The following is a 17,265-nucleotide window of genomic DNA, read 5'->3' on the forward strand; positions in this document are numbered from 1 at the left end:
CCTGAGATGGTACGATGAAGCGGTGAACCCCAAATATCCAATTGCGTCCAAGGGAAATCCAGCAGCCAACACCCCAGCGCGGATGCAGCTTTCGCGGCTTCTCCTTTTCGCTCGGCGCGATTACGAAAAACTCTTCCCGCCAGCGCCTCCGCGCGAGGAGCAAAACCTCCTCCATTAAACGCCTCCCGCCCGCGGCCTGCGCCGCCTGCCCCCTCATCGTTCGCTCTCTCTCTCTCTCTCTCTCTCTCTCTCTCTCTCTCTCACACACACACACACACACACACACATGGTGATGCGGCGGCGCACCTCCGCGTCCTTCTTCGGCGGCCTCCTGACCCGGGAGCTCGGCGGTGCCGGGGCCTCCTCCCGCGGCGCGGCGCGGCTACCGTACCTCGCCGACCTCTCCTCCGACCCCGGGGGCCGCGGCGGCGGGGTCATATCCGTCGAGCACTCCGGCGACCCCGCCATCCCCTTCGCCGTCTCCTTCGGCAAGGTTCGGAACCCGGATCCCTCCGCCATTTCGCGTGGTTTGCATTGTTAAATCCTGCTTGTGAAGACCAATCGTTTGATGAGCCCTGCCGTTTCTCCAGACCGCGAAGACATCTCAGTTCCTGGCGGTCGCCGACGAGGATGGCTACGTCAGTCTCTATGACACCCGCCGGCGCCTCCCGTCCAGCTCGTCATCTCTAGAGAAGTCAGGTCGGTTCCGAGCTCCGTACCTTTCCCCATCCACTCCCAATTCGATCTGATGTGCTCCCTATATGGTTGAAGATTTGGGTATTTTGAGGCTTATGTTGGGTGCCCTGTGCAATCTATCTCAATCTGACATCCTGCTCTTCTTGCAGCTGAAACGAGGGTGTTCGATTGGGTTGCCCACAACAATGCAATCTTTGATGTGTGCTGGATTAAGGTACCTTCACTTACTTGCAATGGTTGAAATAGGCCGAAGGAATCCTATAGTATAAAACCCAATCCATAGGTTAAGTCTCAGCAGTATATGTACGTCTCTGACTAAGTTGCAATCTTATGTGTTACTTATGTAGGAGGGATCCCAAATAATGACTGCATCGGGCGATCAAACTGTAAGTAATGCAACACGATCAAAACAAACTGTTTAGTAATAGAAAGCCTGGCAGACCTCCTGCCAGTTTTTCCGTTTCAAAAAAAAAAAAAAACTGTTTAGGATATCATGTACCAATGAACTCGTTGCTTCGTTCTGCAAAATCACTATGATTGTTTGTTCTGTATCAGGTGAGGATATGGAGCGTGGGAAATAGGAAATGCATTGGTGTCTTGTCAGGACACACTGGAAGTGTGAAGTCGCTGTCATGCCATTCTTCAAATCCTGGTTAGTATTATCTAGCCTGAATCTACTATGTATAATTTGACACATTTATCCTCCTAAGTCGTGTCAGAAACTCCTGTTCAAATAGTTTATTTTCTTTGCAGAGCTTATTGTTTCCGGTTCAAGGGACGGTTCATTTGCTCTTTGGGATTTAAGATGTAACCCTAAATCTTCAAGTAGCCATGGTGAACAATGCCTTATGTATGTTGGCCTATTGCTACTAAATGCTCCCTTATCTAATAAATCCACATTGATCATGAATGTTGGTAGCAATGTAGCATGTTTCACTGAACATAAAACGTGTCACATGCTAGGTCTTCTGCTGTTGTCAGAGAAGCCCACAGTCCAATCCAAAGGAGCCGAACAAGGTCTCGAGCAAAGGTATTAAATCTACATGACATAATCTTTGCTTGGGATGACCATATATCCCCTAACGTTCATTTGCTGATATTGGTGATATTTAGGCCGCTTCAACAAGCATCACATCAGTTCTTTATCTGAAAGACGATGTCTCCATTGCTACTTCTGGAGCATCAGACAAGTAAGCCGTTCTCTCATCTTTTTATCCTGCATTTACAATTCATTACCCAGTTTCATAGTTTGTATATTGCTTCTAATGTATTGCTATGATGTCACTTTGTAGAACCATTAACATTTAGTTTTTCTGCCAGTGTTGTGAAAATATGGGACACACGAAACCTTAAAGTGCCTGTCTCCAGCAAAAACTCTCAAGCAGGGACACAACATTTGGTAAGCTGTTGTTCACTCTTAAAGAATGATTCATTAGTAGCACAGAGATAGTAACTTGGAGACAATAGCTATCAATATACATTCACCAATATACATTCATAAAGTTGAGTGCTTAAGAGTATAACCATGGATGCCAGTTTTGGAGCAATAGCTACAAAATGATGTCTTGTCTAAATTTGGAGACGATGTCAGATCGAACTTACTGGTCCTTTGTTTCTGTAGGAGGGTGTGAAACATGGAATCTCTTGCCTATCTCAAGACTCACATGGTGCATACATTGCTGCGTCATGCATGGATAACAGGTAAAATTGGACTTCATCAGACTGTACTGCATAGTTTTCATGTCATCGGTGAAGACTGCTTTTGACTATGTGAGTCTTTCAGGATCTATTTATACAGTGTTCTCCATGTGAACAAGGGCCCAATCAAGATTTTCACTGGCAGCAAAATTGAGTCTTTCTTTGTCAAAGTGAGTAATCATCTGGTTTGACTCTTCCTTGAAAAAGTTTTAAAAAGCTGCATATGTTTAGTTTCTTTGATTTATGTTCTGTAACACCTAAATGTTGTCCTATGCAGTCTGCTATTAGCCCTGATGGAACTCACATGCTTGGTGGTTCGAGTGATGGAAATGTATACTTGTGGCAGGTACTTGTTGCCTGTTCATGATCTGCTGTCTTACATTCTATTCATTCTATTCTTGCCAATACTTTTCCATTGACATAGGTGGATCAACCTGAAAGTAGCCCCATAGTTTTAGAAGGCCATGAAGGTGAAGTCACTTCAGTTGACTGGTACGGTCTATAAAGAGTGATAACTTTTGTTAAACCCTCATTGACAATCTAATCCTCATGTTGCATTGTAAATTTCCCGTTTTCAGGTGTGTATCTGAGGTTGGAAAGATAGTAACATCTTCTGATGATTCCACGGTGAGTTTATTTGGTTAGACCTGCAGTTTTTTCTTGTCATGTACTAGGGAGGGACATGAAATAAATTGAAACAATGATAACTCTATACCCGTATGTACCAGGTTCGTGTATGGGGTACCAAGAAAATGGATTGCACCAACGTAAGCTCACCAACAGTAATCCGTAAGCGGATAACTGTGCCAAACACCGAGTACCGAAGGTCTGCTACGCATGAGCGAGCTACTACTTCAAGAGACGCGGTTGCCTGCACCAGTGTTGATGGTGAATCGCCAAGTGGCACCCACTCTCCCCTTCAACCCAGAGCACTAGACTTTGGCACTCCAGAATCTGCGAAGAAGAGACCATTTGCATTGTTTCAGGAGGAGGCCTTTGATGTGAGGAAGAGCCCGGAAGCTCCAATGAACAGCCCCTCTTCAGTTCTAAGCCCGCCTCCTTCGCTGAAAAGGAGAACAATTCGGGACTACTTCGCCAGTAGTACATCATGAACCTTGACACATTCTGACAGCTAACTGGTATCAAGAAGTCCTAGCGGCCTTGAGGACTTGGGTTTTCTTAACTTATGGTGGGATTTTCTTGCCTGAAATTACACTGCTCATACGTGTTAGATGATCACAGCAATTCATGCAATCCCCTTCCCTTGGCAGGATTAAGTATCAGTTGTGAAGAGAGCTGCACATTTTGGGAAAATTCTTCTGTGGAGTTGCTGTGGTTTACCTCGCATTGATCTTTTGAAACGCGGTTGTACATAATATATTGCTATAGAACCATCCTCCTTTTCTCTTTGTATTCCTTTTTCTTTTTTTCCATTGAGCTCAGTCTAACAGAACTGAAGAAATACTTCGATTTATCTATCTGTCAGTACATTATAAGTAATATATTGCATGCAGCAAAGTTGTCTGGTGATGCTCGCTGTACCTTCATCAATGTGTCCATGTGTTGTGCACACACCTTTGTCTATGTGAAGGCCGAGATAAATGAAGATTGGTCAGCTTAAATCTACAAACAATCATCATAGACTATATATAATATTCTTGCGACGTCAGAATCAATTAACATGGCTTGACTCCCGGCTCAATTAAATGGCCACAACTTGGAGTATTTTCTATCCCGATGCAGCTGAAATTTGAAAACAGTAATCGGTTCTGGTCTACGCCTGACAATTTGACATGGCTTGACTTCTGTACACTGAAAAGTGTCTTGATCCTCGCTCCTGTCTCTTGTGACTACGGATGTCCACAGACAGCCTGGGGTGTTCATTGGGCTCTTCCGCACCCCAGCATCAATCCATAGGAAGGAAAAAGGTGCATCTTAAGAGGCTCCACAAGCGTGAGACTAGATGTCAAGCAAGCAGTTGAATCTGATGCTACTCAAACTTCATATGAATGCGAGTTAGGAACTCGTATAGGTGTCGAAAGTCACACTCAGCACGTAGATCCAAACAGCACTACCAAGAGAGGTAACCAGCAATAGAAAGATAGTCCAACTGACGCCACATATTTGTCATCTGAGCATAAAAAGCATCAACTGTGGTATCATCCTACTGAAGAGACTATTCCTGGTGAACAACAGTCAAATAGAAAGCATCCTTTGACGACTAATAGATCTGACAAAGGTAAGTCCACATCTAAAAGGCAGTAAAGAATCCAACAATCTCAAAAGAAAACATGTGTTCCATACTAGCAATCAGAATAGATGTAGCACGAGTATCATCATCAATCCACTGAGCAATGTCAGACAATTGTTCATGATACAGCTCCAAAGCTTTTGAATAGGCAGATATGGCCTTCTCATAAGCAATTGTAGCGATATCAATAGTTGTCTTATCTATTTTGTCAGTAGTCGGCTGCACGGGTTCCGTTGGAGGCTCTAGGGAAGGTGGACAAGGAACGTTGCCACAGAGAACACCCCAAAAACGAAGGTCGCGCATGTGAACGCGCATATATTGCACGAAGTCCCAGTAATTAGCACCATCAAAGATCATTGAGCATCGAGGAACTAAAACGGTGTTCGACGACATCATGAAGAGATGACGAACGACGGTGAGAGCGCAAAGTAGAAGTGGCATTCGACGACGAGAGCGCAAAGGTAGTGACAAGCAATAGCGAGTAGCAACGAACGACAACGAGAGTGCAAATAAAAACAGCGGTCGACAACAAGAGCGCAAGGAAAAGCGGCGAGCTGCTGTATATTTTTTTTCTCTTCTTTTTTTTTTACCAACTCAGACCAGACTCGATCTCCTTATAACGAGTCCGGCTCAGCCCGATCGAGAGAGAGGCGAGCGGCTGGCGGAGAGGTCCAGCGAGCGACGACGTGGTGAAGGCGGAGAGCAATGGTAGATTCGGACGGTGCGGGGTAGAGCCAAGCTGGGGTGAAGCTGGCCAGCGTAGCCTTGGGGACGAAGGGCGGAAGTCGGCGAAACGACTCCGACCAACGGCGTCAAGTAGAGCCGGGCAACAGCGGGATGATGCGCGTCGAGCCCGATGATCGGCAGCGGACAGACGGTAGCACCGCCGAATCTAACAGAGGCGTGATGAACCTAAGCTGCGATGACGTGTCCTGGCGAGATCCCGATGCAAGCCCGACTCCGAGAGCGTCAGGAGCGGCAGCAGCAGAGGGAGGGAAGTCTGCACCGAGCAGAGATCCGGCGGAGGGGCTCCGGTCGGATTGGGGCTACGCCGAGCAGATCTGGACTGGCGACTACGGGAGAAGAAGAAGCGTGAAGCTGCAACATGCGAGAGGAGGAACCCTAACCCTAATTTTTGTCTCCATATACCATGTTAGGAATAGGAACTTGTATTCCCTGGAGTCCCTGGGCCAGAATATATACACATATATACGGGACAATATACAAGAAGCCCCTTTTAGTCTGAGGATAATACACAAAGTAATATATCTCTCTAACACATACACTCCTGTGTCGTAAAAGAGTATGTTTTGGATATCGATATAGTCAATAATACACCAGTTTGACAATCAATTGCTAGTATACAATGCATGTAAAATATATTAGCAAAGTTATAATATTTAAACAACCTTTTAAGGCAAATCTAGTTATACAGTTTTCAAAAGTTTAATCGAAACGTTTAAAGATATCGATGGTTAAAATTTAAACATATTGACTGCACGCAAGTTAAAATGATTTTTTGTTACGAGAGGGAGTATATCTTAAGAATACTAGCTAAGTTTTTTAAACCATGTAAACTCTTTCGGATGGAAACGTTCAGACATTCTCAAAACACTTTAGCTATACACAAGGCCGTGGTATATATTTATGCAAAATTTTAAAACAAATCTGAATCTTGTTTATGAGATACGAAGAAGACAAAATGTAGCTATTGAAACAATGCATAACAATATATCTGCGCTGTTACACTTCTAATTGAAAATGTTTAATTGTGGAGTATGTTGACAAGAATCTATGAAAGTACAATGTAAGGAGATTGTTTACACATACTAAAGCCAATTTGTATTGTGAGAAATTTAAGCACTTTCGTGTACATTGGTGTTAAAAATTCTTATTCTTATGAAATTGGCTGCACGCATTGCACGACAATAGTGGTACAAGGGAAGGGAGGTCGTGCATGATTCCATCTGCTAACGTCATGCTCTATCTGGGTGTTTAACTCTACCAAACTCCGGTAAATATGAATTCGAATATAACGCATGCTGGCTCATAGCAACCCTGCTAGTGCTAGCTCACACACCGTCTGCTGTCTGACGTTGTCTCGCATCACACACTACTTCGCATGAATCCAACAGCCGCGCGTGCCATTTCAGCCTCCTTGACCGGTGTAACCCATGCAAGCCTCCACCCTCACCACGTGCCCCTCCCCTCCTCTCGTGTCATCACCGCTCTCGCCACCTATATACGGTGGCCCGGCCGGCCGGCCTCTCCACTGCACTTCACATTTGCCTAGCTTCTTCCTGTTCTTGCCGCGCTAGCTCTTCGATCGATCTCTCCACCGGCCGCAGCACATTCGGCTAGCAAGTCGCGCCTAGCGATGGCAGATCGCGATGTCAGCAGCACCCACGGCCACGGCGGCCACCCGGTGGGCGAACAGGTGAAGGGCATGCTCCACGACAAGGCTCCCACGGCGTCGCAGGCCCTGACGGTGGCGACGCTGTTCCCGCTGGGCGGGCTGCTGCTGGTGCTGTCCGGGCTGGCGCTGGCGGGCTCCGTGGTGGGTCTGGCCGTGGCCACGCCCGTGTTCCTGCTCTTCAGTCCGGTCCTGGTCCCGGCCGCGCTGCTCATCGGGATGGCCGTGACGGGGTTCCTCACATCAGGCGCGCTGGGGCTCGGCGGCCTCTCCTCGCTCACGGTGCTGGCCAACACGGCTCGGCAGGCGTTCCAGCGTACGCCCGACTACGTGGAGGAGGCGCGCCGGCGGATGGCGGAGGCCGCGGCGCACGCGGGCCACAAGACGGCCCAGGCGGGAAGCGCCATCCAGAGCAGGGCGCAGGAGGCCAGCGCGGGAGGAGGCGGCGGCGGCGGCGGCGGAGGGAGGGCGTCTTCGTAAGCGCAGCAAGCGTCACGTCTCGCATGCCAGGGCCGTGCATGGAACGCGAACGCTCGCATTTGTGCGTGCGTGCAAGCGGCGGGTGGCGTTGTGAAGTGCTGTGCGTGCGTGTCTCCCCCGAGTGTGTGTCCGTGCGTGTCGTGAACCTATGCCTGCCTGCTTAGAGTTCGTGTGTAGTATCGGTGTATGTTATGTTCTCGGTTCAGTTCCGAGCTGTGAATAAGGTAGGGGGAGCCTGTGTTTGAGCTAGAGTTGGGTATATGCACCAGCAGTATGCTACTATGCTCCTCTGTTGAAGGAAAAAATTGGTGACTAGTAACGTCTCTTTGCTTTATAAGTCGCCTTTTGTTACGCACTGCCACTTCGCAAGGTATGGAGCGTTCTCGTCAAGCTTCGCAATCCATGGTCGTTTCTGCTGAGGCTCACATAAATAAGATAGCAAAATTTCCGTTCTTTCCCAGAACTCCATTGTGATGGCCTAGTTCCGGGCTCGTCTTTGGCGACGGCGAGAGGCTGGTCTCGTGGCGCTGCCGGCCGTACGTGGAACGGTGGAAGGCAGCATTGTGATGAGGAAGGAGGGGGCAATGTAGTCACCTTCAAGCTGAGTACAACAAGGGAGTGTGACGTGGTGGGAAGCGGCTCCTCTCACTTTGCTAAGCAAGGTGAGAGAGCTACAGTATGGTGACTTAAGTCTGGATTGGAAACAGCCTTCACATTTAGCGCTACAACACCGCTATGGTACATGTGATACAGCGAGATTAGTACAGAATTGATGTTACAGTACCAGCACTTCACTAGTTCACTTCAAATTAATGTTCACACCCTCACAAAAATACTGTTCCTGGACTGTAGCTCCCTTATTTCGGTGTTGACCTCACCTAGTTGGAGTTTGATGCAAATGGTTACAAAGAAGAGCGACGCCAACATTCCATAGAAATCATTGCGGAGGATGTTCACAAAGTTTTATTCAGAAAAACCTATTGCACGAGAGTGGACGTTTCGACCAAGCGAAATTTCGAGATCAAACTCACTTTTATGTCCTCTTCTTATCTTATTTCATATTAAAAAAATCTCTATCTCTACCGTATAAAATACGAGTTTGTTCTCATATGATTTTTCCCTCTATTCTCCTCCTATTAAATAAAATCTTCTCAAATTTGAGTAGTTTCTTTATTTTTGCCATCCATTATTATCCTCTAGTCTCTACGTTTCGTTACCGATAACTAAGATATGGGACTCGTTGACCTAATAAAATATTTGAAAAAATTAGAAAAAAATTATCAAATATTTTTTTTTAGATTTTATCTGAAAACAAACTACAACCTCGCTCTAGATATATTCGTTCAATAGTACTCTCAACATATTTACATCTCTATATTTAAATTTATGTTTTATATTATATCTAATATTTATATTTTAGTTATAGCATATAAACACGCTAGTTATATTTGAAACGCGAAACCACGGTGTAGCCGGCCCGTGAGTGGGCTCAGCAAATCCGCGTGAAAGCAGCGGCGCGTGCTGCCCCGCACCTGACCTGAGACCCGCGCCGCCGTCCACCGCGGAAGGAACCACGACCACCCCACAGGACAGAGATCCTCTGCAGTACTGCACTGCCACTGACACGTGGGACCGGACCCACGTGTCAGTGACTGTACTGCAGAGGAACCGCGTCCCACCCGGCCACCCCACACTTTCCTTCCGCTGTTCCCCTCCCTTCCTGTGGGTCCCATCGGCACGCACCGACAAAGCGAGCCGCTGAACACCACCACCACACCCGCGGGCCCCGCCCCCTCACACCGCCCGACGTGCGGGCCACGGTGATTCGAAACGCACACCGCGTCGTACCAACGTCTTGCGCATCAAAGCCAAAAAAAGAAGATCGAGGGGAAAGCCAAAAAAAAGAGAGGAAAAAAATAAGAAAGGCGAGGGGAAAGCCAAACCAAGCCGATCGGTCGATCCAAACAACCAGGGCACCCCACGGGCCTCGCCGTCCTCCCCACTCCATGCCCTAGCGGTAGATCCAAGCACGCACGCACGCACGCAGCTGCCGAGCGTGCGAGCGAGAGCACCGTCCAGCCCAGCCCAGCCCCGAGGTAACCGCCTTCTCCGATCCCTTCCCCCTTGTTCCCCAATCCGCGCGATCAAAACCCTAGCCGCCAGGATCCAGCCGGTTCCCTCCGCGGCGCCGTGCCGTGGGCGATCCGCGTCCTGGACGGGCGGGCCGTGTCCCTTTCTCTATGCGAGAGGCCGGCTTAGATCGTACGATTCTGCGATCGTTGGTTCGCTAATTGCGGCCGTGGTTGTCTTGGTCTGATCATCTGTGCCGTTCGCAGATCTGTTGCGGGAGCGTGTGTGGGGCTTTGGTTTAGGGGATGGTTGGTTAGGGATCGCTAGGGCGAGGAGGTAGGCTCCGGCGGTTGGGGATCGCGGCGAGGGTTTGGGGTTTTCGTGGGATCTGCGGGTGGATTCTCTTCGAGTTCTGTGAGGAAGGAGGAGGTTGCCTCTGAGTTAGATTTGGTATGTCGTTTGTATCGTCTCGTAGCGGACTGTTAGGTGCTATTCTGGGCCTTGCTAAGCAAATTGTTTAATTGTTCCTGTGTTGGTCCGTTGATGGTGTTGACTTTGGACTGTCTGTCCTCAAGGGTTGTTTTTAGCGAGTGAATTTAATCTAGTGCATTGCTGGAAGCACTTTCTGGCTACTTATCTGTTAGCTTGTTGAATGCGCTGTTTTGATATCTTGAACGGGGGAGAGCATAGATTCACTACATTTGATTACTCAACGAGTCTAACAAAACTGCATGCCATCTGTGCAGATCTTTTGTTTGGTGTGCTCATGATTTAGCACCAGCTATATTGACATCCAACTCTGGTGACATAGGCTGTTGCTAGAGTAGCAAATCAAGAGCTAAGCATGGCGGATTCAATGGTAGCGAGTTTCTGGGGACCTGTTACATCAACGACTGAGTTATGCGAGGAGAATTACACGCACTCATCATATATTGCGGAATTCTACAATACCATCTCCAATGTTCCATGTGTTCTTTTGGCGCTTATTGGACTAGTGAATGCTTTCCGCCAGCGTTTTGAGAAACGGTTCAGTGTCCTGCATATATCAAATATGATACTTGCTATTGGGAGTATGATTTTCCATGCCACCTTGCAACACGTGTAAGTTTTCTCTTAACTACCCTATGCTTCTGTGGATGTCACTTTTGATCTTGCAATTATCAGAATAGCTAGTTGAATGTTTGTTCTTTACTCTAATGCACTTCTTCCAGTTTAGCTCATTATGGATGGGTGTTTTGCATTGTGGTATTAGTTTCCATGTTCACCTACTTTTGAAGCAAGCGTGACCATTTCCTTTTGTTGCTCCATTACCTTGCGGTTTTTCTTCTATATATGACATTGAAATTTGATTCTACCATACTGCAAAAAAGAAAACAGCCATTTGCAGAAGGCCGAACGTCATTTCTGATCCTAGTTTTGCACAGAAAAATTGCAGAGAAGATGAGCAAATTATTTGGTGATAAAATTCTTTATAAGTCATCGCACTTAAGGATATTTGTAATTTGTTGCTTCGGGATTTGATGCTTCACCTAAAACATCTTATCAGTTGTTGGTTTCTTAGAACCATAGAGTTCATGCCCCTGTTCCATTATTTTATTAAAAATGAAACATGTTTTATGGCGTGTTTCTTTTTTTTCTTCTGCTGATTTCCTGTCTAGAATGTAATTCTTTTGGTTCGAAATTGTAAGATAACTATTTTCTTTGTACAATGTGAAAATTCATGACTGTTGACTGCCTCGGATTGTAGTTATTTTTTCTGGTTACAAATGGATAAACTTCAGCTTGCTGAAATATGTGTTATAAATTAGTGAATGATTTTCACAGCAAAACCATCGAGGAACTACTGATTTAAGAAGCGATTTTGCAAAGCTACATATTTAGTTGTGCTATGTGTCGTGTGGAGCTAAAGGTGATCGCCTGACATGGCCCTGCCATCCAGCCTCGTACATCCCTGGGCCTTTTCGTCCTGCACACTGTACAAATCAGTTGTCACATTTATTTGTGGCTGGGCGGCAGGCCCAGAATGTCGTGTTCCGTATAATGCAATGACTTTTATCTCTACAACAACAGCAACAACCTTTGTCCCAAGCAAATTGGGGTAGGCTAGAGATGGAACCCACAAGATCCAACTAAAAAGATGATGTGAAAACAATAATGATAATAAAGGTACTAGTAATAGTAACAAAATAAAAGTAATAATGGTATAAGGAGACTGATGCATAAGTTATGGTTTTGGCACGTGGATTGCTAACTTCCACGCGTTTCTATCTGTGTATAGTTCTTTTGGGATATTTCATTCCTTCAAGTCTCTCTTTATAGACTCCTCTCATGTTAGGTTTGGTCGACCCCTGCCTCTCTTCACATTATCAGTGCGTCTCGGTATCCCGCTATGCACATGTACTCTAGAGGCCTCTATTGGATATGTCTAAACTATTTCAACTGATGTTGGACAAGCTTTTCTTTGATTGACGCTACCCCTACCCTATCACGTATATCATTATTTCGGATCCGATTATTTCTTGTATGGCCACAAATTTATCGCAACATATGCATTTCTGCTACACTTAATTGTTGGGTATGTCGCTTTTTAGTTGGCTAACATTCGGCGTCATACAACATCACAGGTCGATTTGTTATCCTATAAAACTTACCTTTCAGCTTTTGTGGCATCTTGTCACAGAGAATGCCAGAAGCTTGACGTCATTTCATCCATTCGGTTTTGATTCTATGACAACATCTTCATCGATATCACCATCCTTCTGTAGCATTGATCCCAAATATCGAAAGGTATCCTTCTTGGAAATCATCTCTTCACCAAGACTAACATCTTCTCCCTCATGCCTAGTAGCACCGAAATCGCACTTCATATACTCAATTTTGGTTCTACTAAGTCTAAAACCTTTTGATTTTAAAGTATATCACCACAACTTCAATTTCCTATTAACCCCTATCATACTCTCGTCAACTAGCACCACATCGTTAGCAAAGAGCGTACATCAAGGATATCTCCATAAATGTCCCTTGTGACCTCATCCATCACCAAAACAAATAAGTAAGGGTTCAAAGCTGACCCTTGATGTAGTCCTATTTTAAGCGGAAGGTCATCGGTGACACCTTTACTTGTCGGAGCACTTGTCACAACGTTATTGCACATATCCTTGATGAGGGTAATGAACTTTGTGTTTCTCCAAGGCCTACTACATGATATTTCTCGGTATTTTGCCATAAGCCTTCTTCAAGTCATTGAATATCATGTGCATGTCTTTTTTTTTTTGTTCCCTATATAAGTTGTCTTATCATGAAAATCACTTCCATGATCGACCCCCCAGGCATGAAACCAAATTGGTTTTTGGTAATGCCTGTCATTTTTCTTAGGCGATGTTCAATAACTCTCTCCTATAGCTTCATTGTATGGCTCATCAACTTAATTCTACGGCGATTAGTACAACTTTGAATATCTCCCTTATTCTTAAAGATTGGTACTAATATATTTCTCCATTCTTCGGGCATCTTGTTTGACTGAAAAATTAGGTTGAAGAGCTTAATTAGCCATGCTATCACCATGTCTCCAAGACATCTCCACACCTCAATGGGGATACTATCAGGGCCTATCGCCTTGCCTCCTTTCATCCTTTTGAAAGCGTCCTTGACCTCAGCTTCATGAATCCTTCGTACAAATGGTCTATTGATATCATCAAAAGATTCACCTAGCTTAATGGTAGAGCTCTTGTTCTCCCCATTGAACAATTCGTCGAAGTACTCTCGTCATCAAGTCTTGATCTCATCATCTCTCACCAGAAGTCGAGCGGTCCCATCCTTGATGCATTTGACTTGGTTGACGTCCCTCGTCTTCCTTTCACAGATCCTAGCCATCTTATATATGTCCTTTTCTCCTCCCTTTGTGCCCAACCGCTGATAAAGGTTTTCATAAGTCCGATCCCTTGCTTCGCTCACAGCTCTGTCTTCTTTGCCACTTTGTACTTCTCTATGTTGTCCGCACTCCTGTCACGGTGTAAGCATCTGAAACATTCTTTCTTCTCCTTGATATCCTATCAAACAGTCTTTAAATATAGTTAAATCCTTAGCTTTACTTAATCTGTTCGTTAGATTATATTCTCAATAATTTTTGCTAAAGCATCTGCATTCTGTTAAAAGTTACTGTATCAATAGCATCGATGAGGTCCCTCATAAATGTTACCCATGAGGCACGCTTTACATTTAAAGACCCTTGGGTGTGGAGAAATTGCTTTAAATCAAACAGTGCTCCCTGAAGGGCCCTAAGCTCATTGCTATGAGGATAACAAGGAAGCTATTCTGTCTGCATGGAATTAGTGTCCTATTTTTTATGTGATGGATAGCATCATGTATCCTGCTGATGTGAGTTATGTTTTATCAATCTGAACTTGTTCTTTTGATAGTGCTGGTTGCTGTGTATGTATAAGTTAAGCAAAGATTTTTTTTTTTTTTGTTTCTGGTGTGTTGGTTACCAGTACCTTTATTTATTATTGTTTTATCATCATCTTTTTAGTTGGATCTTGTGGGTTTCATCTCTAGCCTACCCCAACTTGCTTGGGACAAAGGCTTTGTTGTTGTTGCTGCTGCTGCTGCTGTTGTTGTGTTACCTGGGATATACTTTTCTGTTACTCACTGAACACACTTAGGAGTATTTTTTCATATACTTTTCTTGATTGGCAACAATCCAAATTCCGGGGTATTGTATTTATCTTTTCAACTTACTGACGCAGCTCTTTTAGCATTATCGTGCACTTGAGTATTTTTTGGTCATGATTTACCGCACTGCTGTCCACAAACTATAGCTCAACTAACAGTGATGGCTAAGATGGTCTCTAAAGCATTGATCTTTCGTTTAGATGTCAATTTCTTTTATTGTGGGATAAATCCACGATATGCCACCGAATAACTGCCTAATCCCTAAAATGTTGTTTATTTTTTCTTTGATGTTCTCTGGTTCACTCCCTGGACCGAACAAACACACGTGCATGCACACACACACACACACACAGAGAAACTATCAGAAATCTTTCTTTGCTGTGTGTTCCATTTTGGCACATATGAATCCACTGTTGGCTATATACTGATGCACTGCCTGACCAGCCACTATTGGCATCTGTTGTGATGGTCATGCACAAAATGCTGTATGGGATAAATGTTCTCCTGATGTTTAATGATAAATCTCAGTATTTACCTAGCACATTTGTTGAAAGATCCTATTTTTTTCTTTCTATTTAATCATCTGACTTCGATTTTATTCAACTTCAGCACCAGGTGCATAGGAAAAACTTTGGGTAATCTAGATATCTGTTGTGGGGGATTAAATGGCCCAGAGTGTTGTATTCATATGAAAGCACCATTAAATACAGCAGTAACGACTGACCCACGCTCTATATTAATCTAATATTTGCCATTTACTTTAACACGTCAAGAGTTATCTGACATTGGGACTGATCTGCACAACTTTAGATTGGATACTTGCGTGAAACTAGGATTAGTATCCGTTGCCCTATTTTTAGGTGTAAAGATTTGTAAGTTTCCTGTTTCTTTGATTTGTTAGTCATCTTGTTGTTCTCTATCTGCGCCATGTTTACTTTACTATTTGTAATACATTCTTTGTGGTAATCTGTTGTTTCGGTGATGTTTTGTTTTCCAGGCTACAACAGAGCGATGAGACTCCGATGGTGTGGGAGATCCTCCTATATATGTATGTCCTTTATTCACCAGATTGGCATTACAGGAGCACCATGCCTACTTTCCTTTTCCTATATGGTGCTGCCTTCGCTGTAGTCCATTTCTTTGCGCGGTTCCAAGTAGTGTTCAATTTGCATTACATTGGCCTCTGTCTCCTCTGCATCCCTCGGATGTACAAGTACTACATACAGACGAAAGACTTGGCTGCGAAGCGGCTTGCAAAGCTCTGGGTTCTTACATTAAGCCTGGCGACTCTCTGTTGGCTAGTTGATCGTATCTTCTGTAAGAAGCTTTCACATTGGTACGTCAACCCACAGGGACACGCATGGTGGCATGTGTTTATGGGCTTGAACTCATACTATGCAAACACATTCCTAATGTTTTGTCGGGCTCAGCAACGTGGGTGGGAGCCGAGAATTACCCACCTTCTTGGTTTCTTGCCTTACGTCAAGGTTCAGAAACCCCAAAAGAGGGAATGAGTTTCTGTTCAAATGATTCAGTACTACCACTGGTAAGCTTATGCCTCCCAATGTGCGCCGACAAGCCGTGGCATTTTTGTATATGGGCATCCAAGTGATTACGAATTACAAATGTTCTGATGTCACACCGGATTTTGGTAACTTAAACTGACACCTGTTTTGTACCATACTTAATCGTTAATCAGAGATTAGAGTGTTCATCCCGTAGTTTTGGTCATCCTTCTGGTTTCTTTGCAGTTGTCTTTTGTTAGTGATAAGACTGAGTTTTATTTATTTATTTATTTGTCGTTGAATGGTGTTGAGTTGTATTAGTTACTACTATGTGGGGAGGTAGGTCCATCCTTATTATGACCATTAATTCTTTTTACTGACGTTCTGAAAAACTGTTCTATGACTGAGTTGTCGTGTTAGATACTATTGAGTTCTAATTTATGCTGTTACTGGAAGCATGTTTGCGGGTTGCATTGGTAGTTTATTGGAGTATTTTATTCTGTTATTTCGAGCTTATTTGCATGGTTTCCTGCCGATTATTCGGTTGGCATGTAAGAATGCTACAAAGGCGAAGTGTTGTTTCCTCCTCCGATACATGTGCCCTCCTGTGCCGATTACATGAAACTGCACACTTAGGCTGTGTTTGTTTGAGCTTTTGTTTTTGAGCTTTTCTGAAAAGCTGTGTTTTTTGCTTTTCTGAAAAGCTGCTTTTGGAAATAGGTTGTTGATTTCTACAATAAATTTTTGGTTTTTTAGCACATAGCTTCTCAGATAAGCATATTTTAGCGAGCTTCTCAGGTTTAGTTCATTTTTCTCAGAAACAAGTTTCTGGAGAAGCCACTTCTCTAAAACCTCGTTTGTTCTAGCTTCTGACTTTTGTCAGTAGCAGAAGCAGTTTCAGAAGCAGCAAACAAACGCAGCCTTAATGCCTTAATGGTTTCTGCTTTCCCTGCTCTGCAAAAGAACAGTTTCTGCTTTTCCTGTGCCGATTAAGTTACTGGATCCTTATGCAGGAAAAGAGAGTTTCGTGATCCCTACACCTGTGCGGTAAGACATTACTCCATTAACGTCAATGCGACGTGGGTTCAACAGGCCGCATGTGCGCTGCAGATCTGTGCCTTGATGACCATGCATATGCGTGGCCTCGTGAATGGTGTTCGGACGGCGGGCCGCTTGATAGCTGCCCCTTGCTGGGAACTGGAGCTCACAACTGCAGTGACAACGCTTTCTAAAAAAAAAAAAAAAAAAAAAAAAAAAAAAAACTGCAGTGACAACCTCTGCCGATCCTATGTTTTGTCGGTAACGCCTCGTCGACCACTCCTAGTGTAGGGATGGCAACGTGGCGAGGCCGGGCCGGGTGCCCTCCGTCCTTGCCTCGTCCCCGAACGTGGAGTCGCATCCTTGTTCCCGAAAGTCGTATCAGGGCAAATACTCGTCTCGTCCCTGTCACCGTCGGATCCATGAACTCTGGTGGGCCCTAG

At 44.8% G+C, this 17,265-nt stretch overlaps 3 protein-coding genes across 5 annotated transcripts; all 3 read left to right on the forward strand.

The window, feature by feature from the left end:
• The first annotated feature begins 244 nt into the window (after positions 1-244).
• LOC133914178 (uncharacterized) lies at positions 245-3,913 on the forward strand. The gene is made up of 15 exons (XM_062357316.1): positions 245-493; positions 591-699; positions 846-910; positions 1,044-1,082; positions 1,252-1,348; positions 1,450-1,546; positions 1,660-1,726; positions 1,810-1,886; positions 2,017-2,095; positions 2,318-2,397; positions 2,480-2,564; positions 2,672-2,740; positions 2,819-2,886; positions 2,973-3,021; positions 3,123-3,913. The coding sequence occupies exons 1-15, from the start codon at positions 287-289 to the stop codon at positions 3,504-3,506; spliced, it is 1,572 nt and encodes a 523-aa protein (XP_062213300.1). The 5' UTR covers positions 245-286; the 3' UTR covers positions 3,507-3,913.
• A 3,109-nt stretch (positions 3,914-7,022) lies between these two features.
• On the forward strand, positions 7,023-7,538 carry LOC133914179 (oleosin Zm-II-like). Its single transcript, XM_062357317.1, has one exon. It carries the CDS (start codon positions 7,023-7,025, stop codon positions 7,536-7,538), a length of 516 nt encoding a protein of 171 aa, XP_062213301.1.
• A 1,878-nt stretch (positions 7,539-9,416) lies between these two features.
• On the forward strand, positions 9,417-16,176 carry LOC133915665 (alkaline ceramidase-like). 3 transcript variants are annotated; one of them, XM_062358906.1, is made up of 3 exons: positions 9,417-9,634; positions 10,420-10,709; positions 15,277-16,176. In XM_062358906.1, exons 2-3 carry the CDS (start codon positions 10,453-10,455, stop codon positions 15,791-15,793), a joined length of 774 nt encoding a protein of 257 aa, XP_062214890.1. In that variant the 5' UTR covers positions 9,417-9,634; positions 10,420-10,452; the 3' UTR covers positions 15,794-16,176. The 3 variants fall into 3 exon arrangements, with proteins under 3 accessions (XP_062214890.1, XP_062214888.1, XP_062214889.1); XM_062358904.1 differs by having other exon boundaries at positions 9,418-9,634; positions 10,355-10,709; XM_062358905.1 differs by lacking the exon at positions 9,417-9,634 and adding an exon at positions 9,673-10,058 and having other exon boundaries at positions 10,355-10,709.
• Positions 16,177-17,265: the final 1,089 nt, after the last annotated feature.

The sequence above is a fragment of the Phragmites australis genome, chromosome 4 (assembly GCF_958298935.1).
Source record: "Phragmites australis chromosome 4, lpPhrAust1.1, whole genome shotgun sequence".
NCBI lineage: Eukaryota > Viridiplantae > Streptophyta > Magnoliopsida > Poales > Poaceae > Phragmites > Phragmites australis.

Coding starts and splice junctions, on each gene's coding strand:
- LOC133914178 (XM_062357316.1), top strand. CDS start 287: ATGGTGATGCGGCGGCGCACCTCCGCGTCCTTCTTCGGCGGCCTCCTG. Junction 1,547..1,659: donor CATGGTGAACAATGCCTTAT/GTATGTTGGCCT, acceptor GTCACATGCTAG/GTCTTCTGCTGTTGTCAGAG. Junction 1,727..1,809: donor GAACAAGGTCTCGAGCAAAG/GTATTAAATCTA, acceptor GGTGATATTTAG/GCCGCTTCAACAAGCATCAC.
- LOC133914179 (XM_062357317.1), top strand. CDS start 7,023: ATGGCAGATCGCGATGTCAGCAGCACCCACGGCCACGGCGGCCACCCG.
- LOC133915665 (XM_062358906.1), top strand. CDS start 10,453: ATGGCGGATTCAATGGTAGCGAGTTTCTGGGGACCTGTTACATCAACG. Junction 10,710..15,276: donor CATGCCACCTTGCAACACGT/GTAAGTTTTCTC, acceptor TTTGTTTTCCAG/GCTACAACAGAGCGATGAGA.